The 23,491-nt window shown below is 32.9% G+C and overlaps 1 protein-coding gene and 1 pseudogene across 2 annotated transcripts; both read left to right on the top strand.

The window, feature by feature from the left end:
• The first annotated feature begins 4,112 nt into the window (after window positions 1-4,112).
• On the top strand, window positions 4,113-15,440 carry TCP-1 (T-complex protein 1 alpha subunit). Of its 2 annotated transcripts, XM_039034571.2 has the most exons (19): window positions 4,115-4,372; window positions 5,260-5,386; window positions 5,559-5,623; window positions 5,988-6,077; window positions 6,150-6,236; window positions 6,327-6,386; window positions 6,549-6,599; window positions 7,262-7,357; window positions 7,626-7,691; window positions 10,517-10,734; window positions 10,978-11,074; window positions 11,444-11,530; window positions 12,732-12,866; window positions 13,220-13,324; window positions 13,514-13,642; window positions 13,717-13,820; window positions 14,827-14,917; window positions 15,015-15,098; window positions 15,209-15,440. In XM_039034571.2, the coding sequence occupies exons 2-18, from the start codon at window positions 5,314-5,316 to the stop codon at window positions 15,096-15,098; spliced, it is 1,638 nt and encodes a 545-aa protein (XP_038890499.1). In that variant the 5' UTR covers window positions 4,115-4,372; window positions 5,260-5,313; the 3' UTR covers window positions 15,209-15,440. The 2 variants fall into 2 exon arrangements, with proteins under 2 accessions (XP_038890498.1, XP_038890499.1); XM_039034570.2 differs by having other exon boundaries at window positions 4,113-4,372; window positions 15,015-15,440.
• Window positions 15,441-16,958: 1,518 nt separating this feature from the next.
• On the top strand, window positions 16,959-17,682 carry LOC150035542 (agamous-like MADS-box protein AGL62; annotated as a pseudogene).
• Window positions 17,683-23,491: the final 5,809 nt, after the last annotated feature.

The raw sequence follows: 23,491 nt of genomic DNA, 5'->3' as shown, positions 1-23,491 counted from the left end.
AGCTAGAAGCAATGGCTTGCTTCTAGTGGATGTGTGTCAAGGCTGCCGATGGTGCCATGGATGGACGGTGGAACTGACTCTCTCGAGATAAAAACAGTTTTAAGAAAAGAGGGTTTCAAGAACTTATACCTTTGAAGAAATCCACCAAATCCAAGCTGCTCTCTACGAAATTGAACTGCAAATCAATAGTGGGCCACCGAGAGATCTTTTCTACTATTCTCCAAATTGGATTTGAGTGGTGAAACTCAGAATTGAGATCAATTAGGAGAGGGAAGCAAGAGGGCTTGGGGGAGCTTCATGCATCCCCTTTTTCAATTTGCAAAATTGAAGCTTTTATTCTTTCAACTCATGTGAGCACTTAAGGATAATGCTTATTGACACTTCAATTGGTACTATCATAGTGGGATGGGTGTTGAATCCACCAAGCAACTCAAAATTGTGGATTTTTCCATTATCTAAAATTTATTTTCAATTTTTATTGATTAAATTTAAAAAATTCAATCAAATACAAATTCAATTCTTAAATTGAATTTGATAATTGAAAAATAATTTAATTTTTAAATAATCAATTAACATATTTAATTAAATAATTAAATAATAATTTAATATCAAATATTAAATTAATTAAACATCTATATCATACATGAATCCTATTCATGTAATTAATATTTAAATAAAAACTAAAAATATTTTAAACTCACAAATTACGTTTATTTCGATAAGTTAAACGTTAATTATATCGAATATAATTATCCAATCCCTAATTTGAAATTGAAAAATTCAAATTCAAATCCTAATTTAAAATTTGAACACTTCAAATTGAATTTGAGCGCTTCAAATTCACTCAATATACTAATTGAAGATTTACGGGCTAGTAGAGGGACCTTATGGATTTACAGATCATGAGTTCCAACGATTTGAGATTAATTGGCTAAAGTCTTTAAACCGAATTAATCAATATTCGTTAACTACCGAGACACACCATTATAGCTCAGTAGTTGCACTCTCTCACTGTAGATATATTTCTGTCCACTTGATTTAACCATAATTAGTAAGTCGACTCTTCACAGGTTGTTCATAATATCGTTTGGGTCAAATGCTGTTTTACCCCTGGAATTACATCTTGGTCCTTAAATTCCATTGATCCTCTAATAAACAATTGGTTTGCGATCCAATCACTAAACCGAGCCCCTCTCGGGCCAATGAGAGGGTGGGGCCTCTTGTTCAAAACCTGGATTCAATACTTAAGAGAAAACCCTCTCTACTCTCCCTAAATCGGGTAGGTGTGAATTCCATCTTGCACCCCATGTCCCCAGCTATCTACCCGATCTTACTCTTAAAATTGCAGGTTTATTGAGCTGGCGCTGTTGAGCCAACCCTCACCTATGCAAATCTAAGGATAATCCCAATAAACAAGAGTTCATAGTTAGCTCAGGATTAAGGTTAGGTTACCTAGGTCCTCGATTTGAAACAGTTAGTCTTAAATAGTAAACAACATTATAAAGTAAGAGTGACTTATTCCTTGGTCTGATCTTATGCAAACTCATTGCATAGGATGTCCGCTCCTCATGTCACTATATGAACGAATCAGGATCACTTCATTTGTAGCACTTTACAACAAATTGTAACAACTACAGAGTGAGTCGCATCCAATAGTGTTACTAGAATAAGGCACCCCACTTTATTCATATACTATAGACCATTTTGGCTATTTACTCGAACTTGATCCATGTTTATGACGCCATATAAAGTTCAAGTACTCATGTAATAGCCATGGATCTTTATTTATTGGATTTAGTCTTTACAAGTGTAATTTATATATTCAATAACAATTTTATCGAATAAATGTCAATAACATCTTGATTGATAATGTAATATGTTTAATTTTACAAACTGCGAGTTTTATGACATACAACCCAACATGCATATATAATGAAACACAGATGAAAATGAAGATTTGTAATCATAATCTTGCATCAAATGTAGTCCACTGAAAATGGAGATTCTAAATTTTAAGTTAAAATCCAAAATATGTAAAATGAAGAAAAATATATATGTGCAAAATAACTTATTATACTTGTGTATGTGAGATATGTATCTCAATAGAAACTAAACTAAAATTAAAATATGAAGTATATATTTTAGAACAATTTTAAATATTTACGTTTTTTAAATGCATTTAAAATAATCCCGTGTATATTTGAAATAAACAAAATTGACGACGGATTTTTAATATCTATAAAATAATACAAGAAAGAACCCACTGGCAAACACAAAAAAGGGAGATCTGAGCATAAATGGAAGGAAACTCAAATGTAGTTGCATATCATATTCCTTAGGATATATACAATATTAGTTAATAAATAGAATAAAAAATCATTAAATGAGAATCTATAATTATATGATATATAATGTAATTAATGATTATTTAAAAAATAAAATCTCCAAATAATTAATAATAAATATGGTTTGAATTGTTTTAAATACCTTAGTTATAAAATGATACAGAATTTTAATATGAGAGAGAACATATCTTAGGTTAAAATTGTCCAAAAAATGTGCAGAAATCTAGTTATAAAATACAATTAAAGTTTAAAATATTTTGTAAAATATTGCTGGTGAAGTAGGTCATTTCCCTAAATATTTCTTGATTTAATGCATGTTTGGTACATTGTTTGGGTTTGCCTGAGATTCTTTTTAACACATTCTAAGACTAAGATATATGATCCCTTAGGTTGGAGCATGTGTTAGGCAAACTCCATTAGGTATGTTATGAGACGGTCGAGACCCAACATATTGACTTGATAGCTTGAAAATCACTGATAGCAATATATACACATACACAAACTTTCCTTTTATTTGTATGAGTAGCTAAACATAATTATTTAATTTAGTAGTTTCAAATAAATAATTATTCGGTCCAAATCTTAATATACGAGCATAACATAATAATTAAAGTGTGCATAATTCAAGGGTAATTAACATGAGCTTCTAAAAGTTAGAGGTTTGATCTCCCATCTCTACAATTGTCGTACTAAAAAATAGAGCATAACCATAGTGGAGAAATTTCACTGAAATCTTGAAATTTCAAATTTCGAAGGGAGAAATTTCATTTTCAACCAATTTTGATGAAATTTCGAGATTTTTTTTTAAAAAAATTGTCTCTCCCATTTGAGAAGATTTAAGAAAAAATCGATTTTTTATTAATTAACTATGTTAGTCCAATTAAAGTTTTTCGGTTCTATAGTCTTAATAATACAAAATTGTATAGTTTCACACATCAATATTATTTCCGACGATGAAGCTTTTTCAATGTGCTAGTTTTTTTAATTTCCAACTTTTCTCAATTTTCAACTTTATTACAAAACTTTAATTTCCAAACAAATTGAATTTGAAAAGCCAACAAAAATAACGTATATTTATCTTTAACCCCATTCAATTTTTTAAATTTAAATATTTACATCCTTTCACCTTAAAATTGAATTGTTGTGAATTTTTCTTTTATCATCTAAAACTTTCAATTCCACACTATTTCACATCAAAATATTTCTAAACTTTATATTATCTTGTAAATATTTTTCTATTTCTTTTTAAATTTATACTATCACATCGATATTTACACAAACATTTATAATATATATCTAAATATTGTCTTACTTATAAAAAGAAGATTAAAAATGATTAATTATAGTCTAGTTAAGTCAAAAACAAAGTTTTAGTAACTAATTATAACAATTGTGATCAATTTCCATAATGTTTATCGAAATCTCTATATCGATATTTTCATAAAATCGAGACCTAAATATTTTCATCGATATTTCAAACTTTGAACATAACATCATAGTTTTTTCCCCCTTTTGACAAATAACAAAAGATTTTAATCGATAGAGAAAAGGATGTAAAATTTTAGGGGATTGTTTTAAATGGTAAAACTATTGAACTTATTTACAAAATAGTAAAATTTTATTATCAGTTGTGATAAATATCTATCATACAGTGACATTTTGTTATATAATGTCATGTATAAATAAGTTGTTTCGTTTTTCAAAACAACCCTAAATTTAAATATATATATATATATATATATATATATATATATATATAAAAGAAAAGAAAAGAAAAGACACTCTTCAAAAAGGAAAAAAAAGTCATAACCATTAACCCTACATTGAGACGGCTTGTGGCAGCTCTCACTCGTCTGAACCCTTCCCGCCTTTCGCCTTAAATCTCCGGCAACATCTTTCACTCTCAGCTCCCAAGCGGCTCTGAAATCTCTCATCCATTTCTCTTCATCAGCAGATTCATCATCCTCACCCTCCAGAATCCCCCATCTTTCTCACTGGATCCTCCCTCACTCGCAGTCGCATTCAAGGTTTGTTCGCCATTAATTGTTTCTTTTACATTTTGCTCAATCTCCATCTTTCTCTCACTCACGGTTCAGAAAGTGTAACTGTGCAATGGATGTCTCATTTCTTCTACCCGTAAACGAAATCCACGTTGTTCTCTGTAGCTTTGTTCCAACTCATTTCGAGTTTCAATCCCTTGGCCCCTTCCGTTGGAACACCGCGAGCGTTTCTCTCCAGTTTTAGTGCTTTGGATAGTTTAGGACTTTTACTTCTCAAATCAACCAGCCCCCATGTAGTCGCATCTATTCTCGAATCGTTCTCTCTCTCCCTCTCTGTTGTTTCATGGTTTTAAGTTTCGGGCTCGGTAAATTTTATTTGTTTTACGTTGCTCTGGCTTTGCAAGTATTTATTTTCTTATTGATTGACTATGAATATATGTAAAGATTTGGGTCATGTTCAGATCCATCAATATGCTTCTGCAAAAAGATCTAAAATAAAGGGTTGCTCTTTTGGTTTTTTCCTGCTAAACAAATTTACTTGAAAGTGAATTTGGAGATTTTTTATTACTCTTCTTTGTCTTCAAGTTAATAATTCTCATGTTTGTTGAATGTTGTTTTGATTTTCATATATATGAAACTAGTGGGTTCAAGTTCAACAATGGAAATACCGAATGTCATCCCCTTATGTTTTAGACGCATGTGTGAACCGCTACAAAATACAAATGTTAAGGCTAAGGCTAAAATTGAATCTCTATTTCTTTGTTCTAAATGATAATACAAATTATAAGGCAGTAAGATCTACATGTACATCATGAAGGTTATGGAGTAGTAGCAATAGCATCCCCTTGACTTTCTCTATGTTATTTGATTCTTAAGAAGCATTGATAGCATTCTTTCTGATCTCTTCTCAACAGATTTAAGTCTTCTCAAGTGTTTACTTCATTTCAACCTCAAGAGGACACTAAACGATGGCAATTGCTTCACAAACCCCTGACATATTGGGTGAGCGGCAATCTGGGCAGGATGTTCGCACTCAAAATGGTAAATTAAAACTTTTCACCCCTTGCTTTCTTCTTCTTAGTTCTTTTTCTTCTGATGATTTTTTTTGACTAGATAGATGTTTCTTTTTTATTTATACACGTGTGTTCTTTATTTATCTTAAACTTGTAATAGACGATGTGTATTACTTATTTGAGTTGTTTGGTGGGTTCAGTTGTAGCATGTCAAGCGGTTGCAAACATTGTGAAATCCTCACTTGGACCTGTTGGCCTCGATAAGGTATTGCGTCATTTTCCAATTTCTTGTACTATGAGGTTGCAGATTCTTGCTAATGCTGCTTCCTTTAGCATTTATGAGTTAAAATGCAGTGAGTTTGTACTTCCTATTCATTCTTGTAAATCATGATGAAATTTTCATGTACAACATAGGTATGGTTCTCTGTAAATTTCATTGCTGAGATCTTTTTCTTTAAATTATATTAAACTTACTGATAGTTTGCTAGTTGAGAAGCTTTCAACTTAGAGGAGGAATGTTTACAATCTTTGAAGCTCCTAGGAATGTGTTTTGTATAAAGAGTTGGATTGAAACAGTGGTTCTTGCTAAGCTTTCTAAGCTATTAATTTGTTCTAAAAATATGTATCAGATGCTTGTGGATGATATTGGTGACGTTACAATCACTAATGACGGTGCAACAATTCTCAAGATGTTAGAAGTTGAGCACCCTGCTGCGAAGGTGGGCAAATAGCCTTGTTTACTGATATATGTAAACTTTTATGTGGTAAATGTTGATCTTATGCGGTTTTAGGTGCTAGTGGAGTTGGCTGAACTCCAAGATCGAGAAGTTGGTGACGGCACAACTTCAGTAGTCATTGTAGCAGCCGAGTTGCTCAAGGTAAGTGTACTTAATGTGCTTCGAGTTAAGAAAGCATCATTTATTATCATGAACACCTAGAATTTCATTTTCCCCCCTGTAACTTTTCAGAGAGCTAATGATCTGGTGAGAAACAAGATTCATCCAACTTCTATAATTAGCGGGTACAGGGTAAGCAAGTTTCCTTTCTTTTTTCCATTCTGATGAAGTTTCGTTCTGCTGTTCTTTTTGTAGCAATGTCTGTAGCACTCAATTTCTATTGATTTTTAGTTGTATTTTTTGAAGTTCTGATTTTAGTATTTATGGGCACCGATATTTTCCTGATGTTGATAGCTAGCCATGAGGGAAGCATGCAAGTATGTTGAGGAGAAGTTGGCTGTAAAGGTGAGTTATTTCTAGTAAAATATCTTTGTATAATTGTTGAAGATGATTTATATTTATAAATATATTATGTTAATCTTATGCATTCTACTTCTGATGACATTATATGGACTTGGGTGCAATGTTGTTCACCTAGGCTAAGAAATCTTTCTACGAGGAGGTGCATCCTTGATTTAAATGCAAAAGTTACACCAATCGTGTAAATGTCCAATCAGATAAATGTGTAATCAAGTACTATTTCTTCTAACAATAGTCATGCCGAACTCCTTATTGCCTTTTTTAAAAAGAGGTTTTATAAGGTCCTTAACATCATCATTAGTAATAAGGATTGAGGATTCATTTATTCATCTTTTGTTTTCAATGTTTCTATAGGCTAGGATTTATTTATTTATTTATTATCATTTTTTTAGAGTAATTGGGTTGAGTTGGTGGGCTACCCTTTTTTTAGTTTAACCCCTGGGTTCTCTCTGCTTCTTTTTTGTAAGGAATTTTTTCCCAATTAATGGCAATTTGATCAAGTCATTTTTTAAAGCTCCCTTGGTTGTGGAGTGGGCTCAAACCCTTTTGTATAGTTCTTTCGTATTTTATACTAACAAAGATTAATGAACAGTCTCGTTTCTTATCCAAACAAAGAGTTTCTGATATCACTTGATGTGGATGGCCAGGTTGAAAAGTTGGGAAAAGACTCGCTTATTAACTGTGCTAAGACAAGCATGTCTTCCAAGTTGATTACAAGTGATAGCGACTTCTTCGCAAACTTGGTAAGTTCTTGACCCCTTTTGTTGTTGCTAAGTTTGAGTACTTTTTAGGTTCAGCGTCATCTTTTATAATGTATGTGGTAATTTTGATGACTTTTATGTAAAATAATGTTGCCTGTAGTTCATTTGCTAATGTTCATTCACGGTTGCTTTGCTAAGTGTTATACATTATCAGATTAGCTTTTACCTTCTACTTGCTAAGATAATGGAATAATGACAATGTCTTCTGATCTTTATTTGATTGCTCTAAGTAATGTCTTTGGGTCTCTAGGTTGTAGATGCGGTGCAAGCAGTCAAGATGACCAATGCAAGGGGAGAAATTAAATACCCAATTAAGGTTTGTGACTTTTGGGTTTATTTTTCCAATCTGGCTTTCGGAAATCCTAAGTATTTGCTTATTTCCTTTTCTAGATTGTTTTTAAGTTTAAGTTAGGTAACAAAGATGAATTCCTATGTCACAGACAAATGTTTATTAATTATTTCGTCCAACTTACTTTTGGATGGATAATTGCCCTAAGAAAATCAAAATTTTCTCATGGAAACTTAGTCTTGGTGCTGTTAATATAGCTGATCATTTTTAACGTCGTATGCTCTATATGTCTATCTCTCCATCCTGGTGTTTCATGTGTCAAGAGACTCAAGACCACGTTGAGTCCCCTGTTGATCTATTTATGCTTTGTTCTTTTGCTTCTTGATTCTGGATTATTGTTTTGAAAACTTTTGGTTGGTCTATAGCTTGCTCAAATAATATGTTTGTCATCCTTGCATCTCCTTTGGTGGGCCATTCTTTCATGGTACAAAGAAGATGGTTTGGTTGGCCGTTATGCGAGCTTTCTGTTGGACTTTATGGGGCGAGTGTAATAAATGTTTTTTTTGGGACTCCTTTTCCATTTTTGATAGCTTCATGGAATTGGTTGTCTACCACTTTCTATTGGTGCAAAACTAACACCCTTTTAAGAATTATAGTCTCTCTATAAAGCACATATACTCCTAGAATGGCCAAGTGTCGGTGTCGGACATGTGTCGGACACTGACTGAACCCTGACATGCCAGCTGGCCCGTTTATCATTTTATTATTATTTTTTTTGCTTTCCGACTTGTCAGGACATGCCTTGGACACACCATCTGCAAAAAGAAAAAAAATTAAAATGTAACAAGACCCACTATTGGCAAGCCATTGAAGGGGCATTTTAAGCCCATCACTGTTCAACACTTCTTTAAAAAACAATTCTACGGTTTTTACACGCATTCTCCACGCTAAAACATTTCACCCTCAAGACTTAGTCACTTAATCCACAGTCTGCATTTTTCAAAAATAAAATAAAAAACAACCCACTTTGCTACCCCCAATTTTTCTTTCTAACTTTATTGACAGCGGCGACTTCAACTTCAGGACGTGGGGTCTTGCCGACAACTTCTGTGACTTCTCTTAGTGTTTTTTTTCTTTTCCCATTTTTGTTATTTTTCCTTCGATTTTTATCTTTCTTTTTTCCCCACTTCTATTTTTTTCCCTTTTGTTAAATATGAGTGCATATTTCACAATATGTCAAAATATGCACACATTTATTTTTGTAAAAAAGAAAAATAAATGTATCTCCGTGACCTACTTTTTTGAAAATTGACGTGTCGGTTTCAATGTCCTGTCATAGTCGTGTCATGTATCAATGTTTGTGCTTTTTAGGGACTCTTTCTTATTTAGTTTCCAATTGGAAATATGTTAATCTCCTCAACTCTACATTTCTTTTCACTCAAAGAAAAAAAATTACATTAGACTCCTTTAGACAGAAGGCTATTGAGACCTTGGATTGACTCATATGTTTTCCATTCTTTGAGTATTTTCTTATGAGAATTTTTTTTTTTTTTGAAGAGGATTTTGTGGGTTTAGTTTATTTCAAGGTTTCTAGCTTGGGATCCTCATCCTCTTTGGCTTTTACTCTGTACTGACTAGTGAGAACCATTGGGCCTTTATGGCCCTTGACTCTACATATGGTCAAGAGAGCACGTGTTTGAGGTTTTGTGTCCAAGAAGGGCAACACTGTGAGTGTGAGCCTATTTTAATGGTCCTTATTGGATAAAAATCAGAATTGTCCTTATTTATTTTTGTAAAAAAAAAATAAAAATAAACATGTCTCCAATGTGTCTTGTCCTACTTTTTTGAAAATTGACGTGTCGGTTTCGATGCCTTGTCATAGTCGTGTCACGTATCACTGTTTATGCTTCTTAGGGACTCTTTCTTATTTAGTTTCCAATTGGAAATATGTTCAGTAATCGCCCTTAGGTGCTTGGGGTTTCCTCTTATTTTATTTATTAAATCAAATGTTTCTTATCTAAAAAAAATGCTTTTGGATCTTGTTACTTTAAGCATAACTCAACTAGCTGGGACACATATTCTCAACTAAAAGATCGTTCGAATCTCCTCAACTCTACATCACTAAAAGAAAAAGAAAAATACATTCAATTCCTTTAGACAGAAGGCTACTGAGACTTGGATTGACTCATATGTTTTCCGTTCTTTGAGGATTTTCTTATGAGATTTTTTTTTTGAAGAGGAATTTGTGGATTTAATTTATTTCAAGGTTTCTAGCTTGGGATCCCCTCCTCTTTGGCTTTTACTCTGTACTGACTAATGAGAACCATTGGGCCTTTATGGCCCTTGACTTTACATATGGTCAAGACAGTACATGTTTAAGGTTTTGTGTCCAAGAAGGGCAATACTGTGAGTGTGAGCCTATTTTGATGGTCCTTATTGGATAAAAATCAGAGTTGTTTTCTTAAAACTGATTGATGAACTTATAAGCATTTTTTCAGACAGTTTTAATGCTCTCTCCCCTGTTGCCTCTAGGTTCACATGGAACATTATTACTCAACCCACTCTTAACCTTCATGTCTTCTCATTTACGACAAAAGTGATGTGGAACTTTTTTTTTTTTGGGGGGGGGGGGGGGGGGGGGGTGGGGGGGGGGGGGGGTGAAGAAAGATTTCATTGATTGAAAAATCTTCTAAGGTGATGTGGAACTAAGAGATTATTGGATGTTGATTAAATAAACTTCTAAATTGAAGTACATGTTTTCATGAGTAAAGCTACATTTCTTGAAAAAGAGTAGAAGTTGATAAGGATTTTTTGAACTAGAATTTAGTAGTTTTTTTTTTTCTGTGTTTCAGGGAATCAACATTTTGAAAGCTCATGGAAAAAGTGCAAAAGAGAGCTATCTATTGAATGGTTATGCTCTAGATACAGGTCGAGCAGCTCAAGGGATGCCAATTAGAGTTGCACCTGCCAGGATTGCTTGCCTCGACTTCAATCTCCAAAAGACAAAAATGCAGCTGGGTGTACAAGTTCTTGTCACTGATCCAAGGGAACTTGAGAAAATTCGTCAGAGGTAATGGACATTCGAATTTCTTTCGAGCTTCTTGTGCCCAAAAATTATATTGAGTTGAACTATAATTGTTAATTCCTAAAGATTCTCTTCACTGCCATTACAATTTGGAAATTTTACATGTTATAACGTCTTTTCTTCAAGGAAACTTTTAAGTAGTTGTGTAATTGTGTTCTTGATTAATCAAATTTATAATTCTCATATTGTTTAACCTTGTTTGGCAATTATTGCACATTTTGTTCATAGGGAGTCTGATATGATGAAAGAACGCATCGAAAAGCTTTTGAAAGCTGGAGCAAATGTTGTTCTCACCACGAAAGGGATTGATGACATGGCACTCAAGGCAAGCTTCTTTAATTTTTGTTCTCATTTAACTGCTCTCTGCTATACCCTACTAATTAGTGTCTACTACTTTTCTTGGATTATTTTTGGATGTCTGTTAATGTAGCTGACATTTGTTTAAATGTAGTGCATCTCATTTATATTGTTGATTATAAACCTGCTCCCATCAAGATAAATGAAATGCATTCCTGCATATCTAGTGTAAATATTTTTTCCTATTTTTCTTTTCTGATTGTATGAGGATTATGTGTTCTGTTGTATTTGTATACAATGTCATTGATGTACAGAAAAATTTTAAAAATTGTTATTATATTTGTTAATTTTTTCCAAGGATGTTATTGTCTAATCATTTTTGTTTCTCTAATGTCAGTATTTTGTGGAGGCGGGTGCTATTGCTGTTAGGCGAGTAAAAAAGGAGGACATGCGCCATGTCGCCAAGGCTACTGGAGCAACCATGGTACGTTAATAGTTACCTTTCCTTTTGGATCATTTATCCATTTTAATCTAATCTGCCAGTTTGTTTCATTGTAGATGGTGTTCCCAAAGATTGGTTGAGGCTTTCATATATTGTCTTCACTGTTATATGGAGCACATTGTCATGGTTGCGCTTGTGCTTAGAGCAGATTTTTAAATAAAAGAATTCTATTTTCGTTTTCTTTCCGTTACATATACTTAAAGTACTAAAGTTTCTACATGATTCTCTTTGCATGCTAAGGTCACCTTTTTGTGCCTTTCACTTTCTTTAGTGTTTTGGGGAAGTTGGTATTAGCATTTTGGACTGGTTTAGGAAGTTGCACATTCAATAGAGTTAGTAGGCTTGTAGCCCTCAGTTGTCTTGTCTTTGAGAAGAAGGTTAGAATCATATTGTGCCCCTTCATGTTTATAGTTACATTCTAACATCAAGGTTAGTATCATATGGGTGGTATAGAGCGTTGGTAATATTTTGGAGTTTTGGAGTGAGATTTTAAAAGGGTGTAGATATGGTATTTCTTTTGATATTGCTTCACTTTCTAAACAATAATACCAGGGATTACGCCCCTTTTTCAATTTGCACCAACTGGATAATTTTCTTCCTTTTGTAATTACATTTTCTATGGAGGATATATTAATTAAATAATGCACTTCATTATGTACAGAATATTCTTGCTTCTTACCTTAAAAAAAACCATTTAGGAGTTTCCTGACACCATTTATGTTATTGTATTGTTTCTTGTGGGATCTCTTTTGGTTTGGCTTTCTTTTTAGTCTAGCTCGTGGTCTTGATCTTTCATCTTAATGAAAGCTTGGTCTCTCTCTCCTCTCTATTAACTGCTTTGAGTGTTTTTTTATCCCATATGCCGGTTAGTTCTGGACATCTTGTCCCTTTTATTTTGTGGCAATATATATTATTCCCCACTCAAACGAAAAAAAGAAAATCTTGTTCTCGTAAAGCCAGAGGGCATTTAATTATTTGTTTTCTTGTGTGGACTGAGTCCTCTGTGAGCTTCATTTCAGCGAAATGAATCTTCTGAGCCTCTTTTTATCTAAGCTACTGCTCCTCAACTTTTGTTTTACAGTGTCTAATATCTTATGGCAATATCTTTTATTTAGAGCGAGAAAGCAACTATTATTATTATTTTTATTATTAATTGTTATCCTTCCTGCTCATGGGCCTGCAGGTTTCGACATTTGCTGACATGGAGGGGGAGGAAACCTTCGAGCCATCACTTCTTGGATATGCTGATGAGGTCGTAGAGGAAAGAATTGCTGATGATGATGTCGTTATGATAAAGGGTTCTAAAACTACTAGTGCGGTCAGTGACTTTGACCTAGCTCAAGCTGTTGTGAAGCTAATTTCTAGATCTAATTGTTTTAAATTGCAAATTCTTAGGGTAGATAGTGTGGAACTTTTCTGTATTAGTTCTGATATTGATACATTATTCACATTATTACCTGTGGTTTAATTATCTAACTTGAAAAAGGTCTTGAAAACAGATAATTTTTTTTTATGAATGCTGAACAATGGGAAATTATATATTTGGTGGAATGTAATTGTTTCTTCATAAAAAAAAATCTGTAGGTCTTTTTTTAATTAAAAAAAATTTCTGTTTTTTAAAGGAATGACATGGTGATATAATCTAATTTCTTAAAAATTATTATTCTCTAGGTCTCTTTGATCCTTAGAGGCGCAAATGACTATATGCTCGATGAGATGGAGAGGTCTTTGCATGATGCATTATCTATCGTCAAGAGGACTCTCGAGTCCAATACGGTAATACAATTTGTGCTGTTCTCATTTCAATTTCTACCAACCAGTAGCAGCCGATGGCACATGATTTTTGGAACATTTAAATTGAACATGGATAATTGGGTGATAGATTGGCAACAAGAATCAGAAACTCATTTATTCATGAGTCAGTTTCCAATTACCTATTTGTCGTTGAATGTGTTGATCATACAGGTGGTAGCAGGTGGTGGTGCAGTTGAATCTGCATTGTCGGTGTATTTAGAATACCTTGCAACAACTCTAGGCTCCCGTGAGCAGTTGGCAATTGCTGAGTTTGCTGAATCTTTGTTAATTATTCCAAAGGTATAATGACAATGGTGCAAATTTTGGAAATGTTTTGGGACTTCATCAATGTCACTTGCATGTTCTTTGTGTAGGTACTTGCTGTTAATGCTGCTAAGGATGCTACCGAGTTAGTTGCCAAACTACGGGCTTACCACCACACAGCACAAACAAAGGCAGATAAGAAGCATCTCTCCAGGTACTATAATTATTGCCTTAGTATACTCTATTTTTCCTGCTAATTTTTCCTTCTTTTGGAGGAACCTTTTTTAGCTTGCACCTTGAATATGCATCATGTTTTTATTCATTATTGATAAAGGCCCAAGAAGCATGGATACAAATATTATATGTTGCAGTTACGGTGAGTCTGTGACACATCAGTTTCTGAAAAAGTAGGTCACAGACTAGTTAGAGATACCTTTTTTCTTTTCCTCTTTCTTATATGTGTCTAAATATGTATCTAAATATGTGTTATGTATTAGAGCTACTTAATGATTTAAATTTTCAGCTGTGCAACTTCACTAATTCAACGGCTTTTTATGGGGTCTGCAGCTTAAAATTTATATTATGTGGGGTTGAGCAAAATGGTTAATATGCTGGCTCTCTAAATGATTTTTTCCCCTTTTTTCCCCCATATTTTTTGCATTACGAGGGATTTTCTTTGAGGTGGAGGAGCTGAGAAGAAAGTAGAGTGGTATCATTACTTAATTGACTGCTGTGTCCAAAGTTTAGAAAGGTCCGTTTGGAGATGAGATAATTTGGACATCAAAATTCTAGCCCTCGTGAAATGGCTTCAATAGCTGGGATTCTGCTGAGAGGAGGTTTATGAACGGATTTGAGAGACTTGGCATGCGAGGGTTTGAGATTATTTAATGTGTTACAATTGTTTTTGTTTTGTTTTTTTTTTTTTGTCTGTTTAACATCCATTTTTTTGTTTATTGGTCGGTGGAGGCTTTACTAAAATAGTAGACATTTTATCTTGATTTATAGTGCACTTTCGTTTACAACTTTACACAATGAGTATGTAAATGAGACATTACGGTCAATTTTTATTTAACTGGATAAAAATGCCCACCAAATATGAGTTAGGGGGGCAACTATAACTCATCCTCACTTTTGGGGTTTCCGTTTGAGTTGGGATTACAGTGGCTTGTTTTGGCGTTAACCTGTTAGAATTATGTTTAATAATTCCATTCTTTGAGCAGCATGGGACTAGATCTAACCAATGGAACCATCCGCAATAACTTGGAAGCTGGTGTTATTGAGCCTGCCATGAGCAAAGTAAAGATAATTCAGGTAAACAACTTCTGACATTGCTAATGTCCATTTTGTTCTTTTTTTCCCCCTCCTTTTTTTCAACCTTCATAATTTGTTTTCCTCAATTTTCTCCCAGTTTGCAACTGAAGCAGCGATTACAATTCTTCGTATTGATGATATGATCAAACTTTACAAGGATGAAACACAAAACGAGGAATAGGTTGGTTTTTCATAATTCTGGATAGAAGACTAATGACATCGATATTCTTCATAGGTAGTGAGCCTGCTTATTACTGGCTTGAGTTTATTATAAAGTAGATTTGTATCCAGGTGAAGTGTGTATTTCTATCAACTGTGTTTTCATGTCGACGATGCCGAGAGCTTTGATCTGCTGCACCTTCTGATGCCAGCGGGTCTTTTTGGAGAAATTTTGTCCGGCTTTGTTTGAGAGAAGATTTTTATTTGACAATCTCACCTTATTTAGAAATGTGTTCTGTAATTTTTAGCACTGGTTTTTGGGACTTCGGAGTCTGTTAATATAATATGTTTTTTTTTATTGTTATTATGGGACTATTTTAGAACAGTGCATTTGATGCAGTGCCATTTTAGTATTGAAATGTTTTATTGTATTTGTTTATCATCTTTAAGCATAGGGTGAGAAAATATTGCTAGTTGAGAACAATTTTGATCATATTGTTTGTTCACCTCACATCCTTGATCCTTGTATTGCATTCATGACTCATTCTTGCCTTTGCTAAAACTTATTCTCAAGTCTTTAAAAGCTCTTTATGCAATGGAGCCTATCTTTAAGTTTAACTAAAGAAAGTATTTGAGAGCACCATTTAAATGTATTTTTTAAAAATATATATATTTTAAGTTCAGCAACTAGTGGGGTAGGGGATACGGACCTGACCTCTTAGTTGATTACATGCATTAACTAGTTGAATGCTAAGGGTAGCTAACATTTTTGTAGTTGTATTGTGTCAATTGTTTACTCAATACAGTTTATTAATCTCCCATGATATGTTTTTCTTTTCAAAATAACCCTATAACCTCAAAAGTAATCCATCAATGATAATATAAAAAACTAGGGCTTGGTTGATTATTTTTGTTGTTTACTTGCTTTCTATAATCGGTAATGAGATGTGAAATTCGTTTGAATCAAATCATGTAATTTGATTGAGAAATTAAAGATGTTTAATTCGATTGTGGTTGGAAATTACATAAACCTATCATCTTTATTGTTATAGATGTTAATGTAATAGTATGAAAATTATGAATTTGTTATATTTATTGTTATCGTTATCGTTAGGGTCAAACAATAATGATAATAGTAAAATATTTTAGACGAAACGTGATAAAAAGTAATCCAATTGTATTTGAGATTTAAGTCTATTATGATTCATATATTAGTGATATTTTAGTTCGATTACACCAATTTTTATTACCGTTTGGTAAACATGACCTAAATGTAATCAATCAATAGCAATATAAATGGTAGGATTCATCTAATTTTGTTTGTTATATATCAATATTCTATAATTGTAGTGAACCATAGGCTCTATAACGACATTGTAATCCCCATATCATTGAAAATTTGGACTCACTCTTTTTTTTATGAATAGTGTAATGATTTTCTAGATTTTGTTCTTATATGTCATCACTTACCCTTCCAATTGATGTGGTTGAGTCGTAAATAAATGGCCCTATGTTGTTTTCGTCCTATTGTAGATAATGATTAAAAAATTGCCATTTTGGATTTGTTTGTTACAAATATGTAATTTAAAAATAAATCAAATAATATATTTTCCTATATAATAATTGGGTTTTTTTTAACCAACAAGAAGAATAAATTAAATGTATCAAATAGTAATTTGGGTCTTTAATTACATGCCAAAAGCAAAAGGGTTAACGATGTATAAATAGGCTCCTTAATTAAAATAAGTTTTTTCTCCTAAATTAAAATAGCTTAATAAAAATCACCATTTATATAATCATAATATTTGATTTAATTAATGTAGCCGAGCGCCTATATATATAATTGGTCGGACCGGCAGCCGGAAATCTGACTTTCCAGATGATGAAGAAATTTATAGGGCGTCGGAAGATTGAGATAAAAAGCTTGAGAACAAGAGTACACAACAAGTTACCTTCTCAAAACGCCGCGCCGGCCTTTTCAACAAGGCTGCCGAGCTTTCCGTTCTTTGTGGCGCTGAGATTGCGATTCTCATTTTCTCTTCCCGCGCCAAAATTTATACCTTCGGCCATCCCAATGTTGACACTCTCCTTGATGGCTTTCTCACCGGAAATTTTGTTCCGCCCAAGTCGGCGGAATTGAATCGTGGTTTCTCCGAAGCGGAAGCCGAGTTTGAGACTGAGAAGAGGAGCGCGGCGTAGAGATCGAGGAATAGCGACCGATTTGGGTGGGACGACTCGCTGGAATGTATGAGAATCCACGAGTTGAAGCGATTCCGTTTTTCATCGCTCTAACTGGGAGCAAATGTGGCCGAGAGATTGGAGCAATTTCCAGCGATGAGAATGACAGATCCTCCAGTATCTCCATCGACTGACCTCACCGGACGCCTCCAATGGCCGCCGACGTCGTTGATTCATTTTGCCACCGGAAACAACCAATGTCTACCGTCGTTTAACCTTGCTGGAAATCACTCTGTCGCGATGGAGATGGATGGGGAACCGGAGATTTGGGGTTAGGATTTTTTCTAATTTGTTTTAATGTCAATTTCTTATGGAAAATTGATATAATAATAATAATTAAAGTAAATGGGTAGTTAGTGATTCACTCACACTTGGCTTCATTACAAATTTTCTCCTCACTTTGAATCGATTTTGGTATTCATTTCTTTTTATTTTCATTGGGTAAATAATTAATTAATATAATAATAAATTAAATAATGTTAAATTTGATGGATCTCTTGCCGTGTTTATCCCACCTATATTAATTATCTTAAACATTTAAAATTCAAATGTTCAAATCTAATATATTTATTATCTATCTATACCTATAAAATAGTAGATGCGATTTAAACATCCATTAGTCCTTAATTTTTAAAATATTATCACTTAAATTGAGTTTATGAGTTTAATTTTCATTTAGTTCTTAATTTAAAAATATTATAGTTTTACTCTCGATTAATTTTATTTTATTTTGATTCATAAGTTCAAGATCTATATTTTTAATCTTGATTTTTTTTTATTAGTAATCACTTTATTGATGTTCATTATATTACTTCAAAAGAGTTAAATTAGTTTTCACTTCTCATCACTATTAATCTCAATTAAATATTTTCACATCATTGTTATTTTAGATTAATTAAAACGAAAAGTTATCATCAAAGAATAAAGTGAACAAGCATTTGTAAAAACATAGAAGTAGAAGTGTAAAATTATTGAATCTTACCACTAAAAAAATAAAATTCAAAACTTAATAGTAAATATATAGTATTTTTAATTTTAGGAACCAAATGAAAATTAAACTCAAAATCTTTATAAGTAGAAGACGAAACTAGTATTTTTTTTTCTCATTTATATTCTTCAATTAGATAATTCAATATTCTTATATTACAAAGAAAAAAAAAAAGAAATCTTAGTTTTTTTTTTTTGTGCAAAGATATTGTAATTAAAGTGTAAGGTGAGAGAATCAAACCTCTGACCTCGAGCTCGATAGTACAATATAGTTGAATACAGTTGAGTTACCCTCATGTTGGACAAATCTCAGTTTATATTTAAAATAAACCGTTGATATTAATTAATAACGCCTTCAATTAAATAACCCATTAACTAAAGAAATAATCATTTTTATATTAAAAATTATATTAAAGCTCAGCTTTATAGTGAAGTACCAACTTTTTAGATATTTAAAATAATCTCTCTCTCTCTTTTAAAAAAAAAATGAAAACAACCTTAAAAAGAAAACATTTTATCATTTTCTGTTTTAAAATATAAAACAACTTTAACAGGAAAGGGACAGTATCTTTTTTTTTTTGGGAAAGATAAATTACCATCATCATACCCTTCATTAAAAAATATATATATATTAACAAAGTGTAAAAAACCAATTAACAAAGTGTTAAAAAAACAATCAACAAAGTGTAAAAAAAACAGTTAACAAAGTGTAATACTTAAGTAAATTTCAAGATACAAGAATCTTTATGTATCCAAACTCGCAAATACAAATAATAAATAGGATACTTTAAAAAATAAATAAGAAGAATTTATCCTATAACAAATTATGATTGCACAAATTAATAAGATGTACAAAGAAATGTATAGTTAGGATGTAATTAAATGTTTTTCGTAAACTAATTACTCATATTCTCCTAATTGAGAAAGACATGTTTCTCTACCAATGAGAAAATATCCAACCAAGACCTCAAAAAAAAAAAAAGTCTTTTTAAATAAAAATTGGTCAGGGTGGAAAAATATTTGTATAATATATTTCAAACTGTGGAGTGTTAGTATGATCACAACTATTGCTTCATACACATAAAAGAGCTAAGTCTTTGGCATTAAGAATGAATGAAAGGAGTACTAAAAGAGATTATCCACCCTTCTCAATCTGCCTTTTACCCGGACCTTATTACGAATAATTGTAACGACTTGACTTTTTAAGATTGCTAATAGGATCATTACCTCATGTATGTATGAATTTGAAAGTAAACTTTTGACAACTAAAGCAAAAAGAATCCAATTGTTCTATAAAGTAAAGAATTTCAACAAAATATGAGTTCAAATAACATAAAATCTTACTTCGGAGTATCCTAAAATATAACATAAACCAAAATTGAAAAATTTCATAAAGAGTTTAATAGTGAAAGTTGTGGAACCCTAAGTTTAGACATTTAAAAATTCAATATCTAAAAACATGATAACTTGTGTGGAAACATCAATTTGATTCCAATGGTACGGTTATGAATTCTTTTTGTCATTCGTTGGTTTATCTTTATCCTTACTTGAAAAAAAAAATCATAAGAAATGACGAGTATAAAAATATTCAGTAAGTAACCTTACTACCGGGGTCAAACTATGTTGGGTTGTGTGTCCTAAAACTCGCAGTTTGTATAGTTAAACACATTATATTATCAATAAAGATGTTATTCAATATTTCTTCAATAAAGTTGTTATTGAATCTATTAATTGCATTCATAAAGTCTAAATCCAATAAACTAAGATCTATGACTATTATATGAATACTTGAACTTTATGTAGAGACATAAAGATGGATCAAGTTCGAGTAAATAAGCCAAAATGGTGTATAGTATATGGTTAAGGTTGGGTATCTTATTCTGGTAACACTATTGGATGTGGCCTACTCTGTAGCTATTACAAGTTATTGTAAAAATACTACAAATGAAGTTATCTAGATTCGTTCATGTATTGATATGAGGAGTGGGGGCGTCCTATGCAAATGAGTTTGCATAAGATCGGACCAAGAAATAAGTCACTCTTACTTTATAATGTTGTTTACCGTTTAAGATTGATTATTTCGCTTAGATGACCTAGGTAACTCGATCTTAATCCTAAGCTAACTATGAAATCCTGTTTATTCGGGATTATTCTTAGATTTGCATAGGTGAAGGTTGACTCAACGTCGCTTACTTAATAAGCCTCCCATTTCAGGGGTAAGACTGGGTAGATAGCTAGGGAACTTGGATGCAAGACGGAATTCACGCCTACCCAATTTAGGGATAGGAGAAAGATTGTTCTCTTAAGTAACTGAATCCAGATTTTGAACAAGGGGTCCACCCTCTCATTGGCTAGAGAAGGATCCAGTTTAGTGATTGGATTATAAACCAATTGTTCATTAGAGGATCGGTAGGAATTTAAGGAACAAGACGTAACATCGGGGGTAAAACTTATTGACCCAGCTGTTGTTACGAACAACTTGTGAAGGGTCAACTTACTGGTTATGGTTATATTATGTGAACACAAATATATCTACAGTGAGGAGAGTGCAACTATCAAGCTATAGTGGTGTGACTCGATAGTTGACGAATATTGATTAATTCGGTCTAAAGAGTTTTAGCCAATTAATCTTAATCGTTGGAGTTCATAATCTGTAGGTTCATAAGGTTCTTCTACTAGCTCGTAAAACATGAACACCTTGAATTATTAAATTAAGTGAATTTGGAATGATATCAATTTGAATTTTCAAATTGAAATTAGGGTTTGAATTTGAATAAGTTCATTTCAAATTAAGGTTTATATAATTATATTTGATATAATTAACGTTTAATTTGTTGAAATTAAATTGGAGAGTTTATAATATTTAAATGTTGATTTAAATATTATTTACATAAATAGGATTTATATTTAACATTAGGTATGTGATTAATTTAATATTTGATATTAAATTAAATTAATTAATTTCCAATTTTAAATTCAATTTGGAAAATTGAATGATTTAGGTTTACTTAATAATGAGGTCTAAAAAGGAAAAATTGGAAATTGGAGCCCCAAAGTGGGTTTTTCCCACTTTCACCTCCAAGCATGAGGTGTTCATCATGCATAATCACACAATTCCCACTTCAAATGGGAAGCAATTGCTGGCATCTTGAAAAACCTGAGGCTTTTGCATGCTGCAATTGATTAAAAGCTCCTGAATTGAAGAAGAAAAAAGAATTTTTTTTGTTGGAAAAATTGTTTTTCTGCTACTTCTTCTTCTTCCTCTTCAAACCCACATAATATCTTCACAAATTCACTCAAATATGAGTTCCACCACTCAAATTCAAGGCTGAGAATAGTAGAGAAGATCTCTTGATGGTTCACGGTTGATTTGGAGTTGGATTAATGTGAAGAGCAACTTGGAGTTGGAAGAAATCATCAAAGGTAAGTTCATTTTGAAACCTTCTTGTGTTTTTCTGAAAATGCATGCTTTAGAACTCAAATTAAATGTAATTAGAGTACTTATTGATTTTGTTTGCTTCCGTTGCATGCTTGTGTATTCCATCAGACTTTGCATTTATGTCAAATAAATGTTACATACTAGCGGGACATGTAAATATCTGATAAAAATGGAACATCTACTATGCATGTATCCTCTACTAATCATGGATGTGGCCATCTAGTGAACGATTTAACCCATCCTAACACACATCTGGTGACCCGAAGGCACACAAACATAGCAAGAAACATGTCAGTACCCGACAACATAGTAGGGAACCCGTTGATATCCGATAACATAGCAGTGTTAGGAGGGAAAATCGACACATACTTACTTAACATGCAACATACTTCTAACTGGTCCCACATCATGATCATACAAGTATATGCAAATAACATCATGCTCATAAATAGTTCTATTCATATCATGCTACTCAACGTCATCTAGATAAATCAAATAACATCATTTTATATGAGTTTCCTGGCTCAAGGGTGAACCAATATTAAGATTATTTATCTTGAAATGAAGTTAAAAAATATTATCAAGACAACAATCTCCACAAATTTTTTTCTTGATTTGAACCACGCACTTCCAATCCTCCAAACCAAGCACGTACTAGTGACACCCAAAAATTGATCTTATCTCTATTGGAAAACACGTTAATTTCCCTCAAAATTCCAATCTAAGTCCAAGTCAACATGGGTAAAGTGAATGTAGCCCATAAACTTTATGGGTCATTGATAGCTTGTAGAAATACAAGCTATTGTAGCCTTTTACTTAGAATTATGAGGGCTAATGAGCAGAATATGCATTGATAATACTAAGAATTCTCGTGGAAAAGTGAGCTTGCGTCGACCAGTACTAAAAATCCTCGCTAACCCTATATCATGCGTTATTCTACATCAAAATGTCTATTTTTGTAGCCATTTCAGGAATCGATTGCATGCGTTGATCCCAGACCATCATAAAGTTGATCGCATGCGTTAATCTTCATGAAGGCTAGTTTGTCGCATGGAATGCTACAGCTACAGAGTGATAACCGTGATAGAAGATTGATCGCAAGGTGGATGGAAAGCATTGATACTTCAGAGAAACGATCTTGGACGCATACCTTAAGAGTATAAAAAAGATAAGATGATGCTAACATTTTACCTACTGCGTCAGAAGTGGCAATGATTCAAAGTGGGACTACTAATGTTGTCAGCGTTTGAACTCTATAAATAGAGCCTTGGAGCAACTTCAATCCATCGATGTCTCTGCCTTAGGAAGATTCTTGTGATCACAGATGAGAGCGTGAGCAAGAAATTCTTTGAGAGTTCTTCACTTTTACAGCCCTTTTCGAGTGACGACTAGAGCTTTGCCAGAGATAGAGCTCGAGAGAGACTTCTCCACCACCCATCCGTGGCACCACCGACAGCCTTGACGTATATCTGATGGAAGAAAGAGATTGCCACCCTTCTTCTTATCTCTGTATTGTATTACATTTTGGCTTAAGACATTAATACATTTTACAATTAATGCATTTCTTTAGTTCCTTCAGCACCATCTTCATCATCTTCTTCTTCTTTATCATTGTTTACATCCATCGTTTAGTTAAGTGTTGATTGCAAGAATTATCACATACTCAATCATGCGGTATAGAGATATGACACATATAGCAAACCACCGAGAGGTGCGTTGCGCGAGTATAGTGAGTCAATCCTCTTTGCTTA

The sequence above is a fragment of the Benincasa hispida genome, chromosome 6 (assembly GCF_027475165.1).
Source record: "Benincasa hispida cultivar pf3 chromosome 6, pf3_genome.v1.1, whole genome shotgun sequence".
Taxonomy (NCBI): domain Eukaryota; kingdom Viridiplantae; phylum Streptophyta; class Magnoliopsida; order Cucurbitales; family Cucurbitaceae; genus Benincasa; species Benincasa hispida.
Note: the sequence above shows the minus strand (reverse complement) of the source record. Positions and strands in the feature narration are given on the sequence as shown.

What these genes read in the sequence shown, in the direction of transcription:
- TCP-1 (XM_039034570.2), top strand. Translation starts at nt 5,314, where the DNA reads ATGGCAATTGCTTCACAAACCCCTGACATATTGGGTGAGCGGCAATCT. An exon ending in AAATTAAATACCCAATTAAG is followed by an intron (nt 7,692 to 10,516) that starts GTTTGTGACTTT and finishes TCTGTGTTTCAG; the next exon opens with GGAATCAACATTTTGAAAGC. An exon ending in GGACTCTCGAGTCCAATACG is followed by an intron (nt 13,325 to 13,513) that starts GTAATACAATTT and finishes TTGATCATACAG; the next exon opens with GTGGTAGCAGGTGGTGGTGC.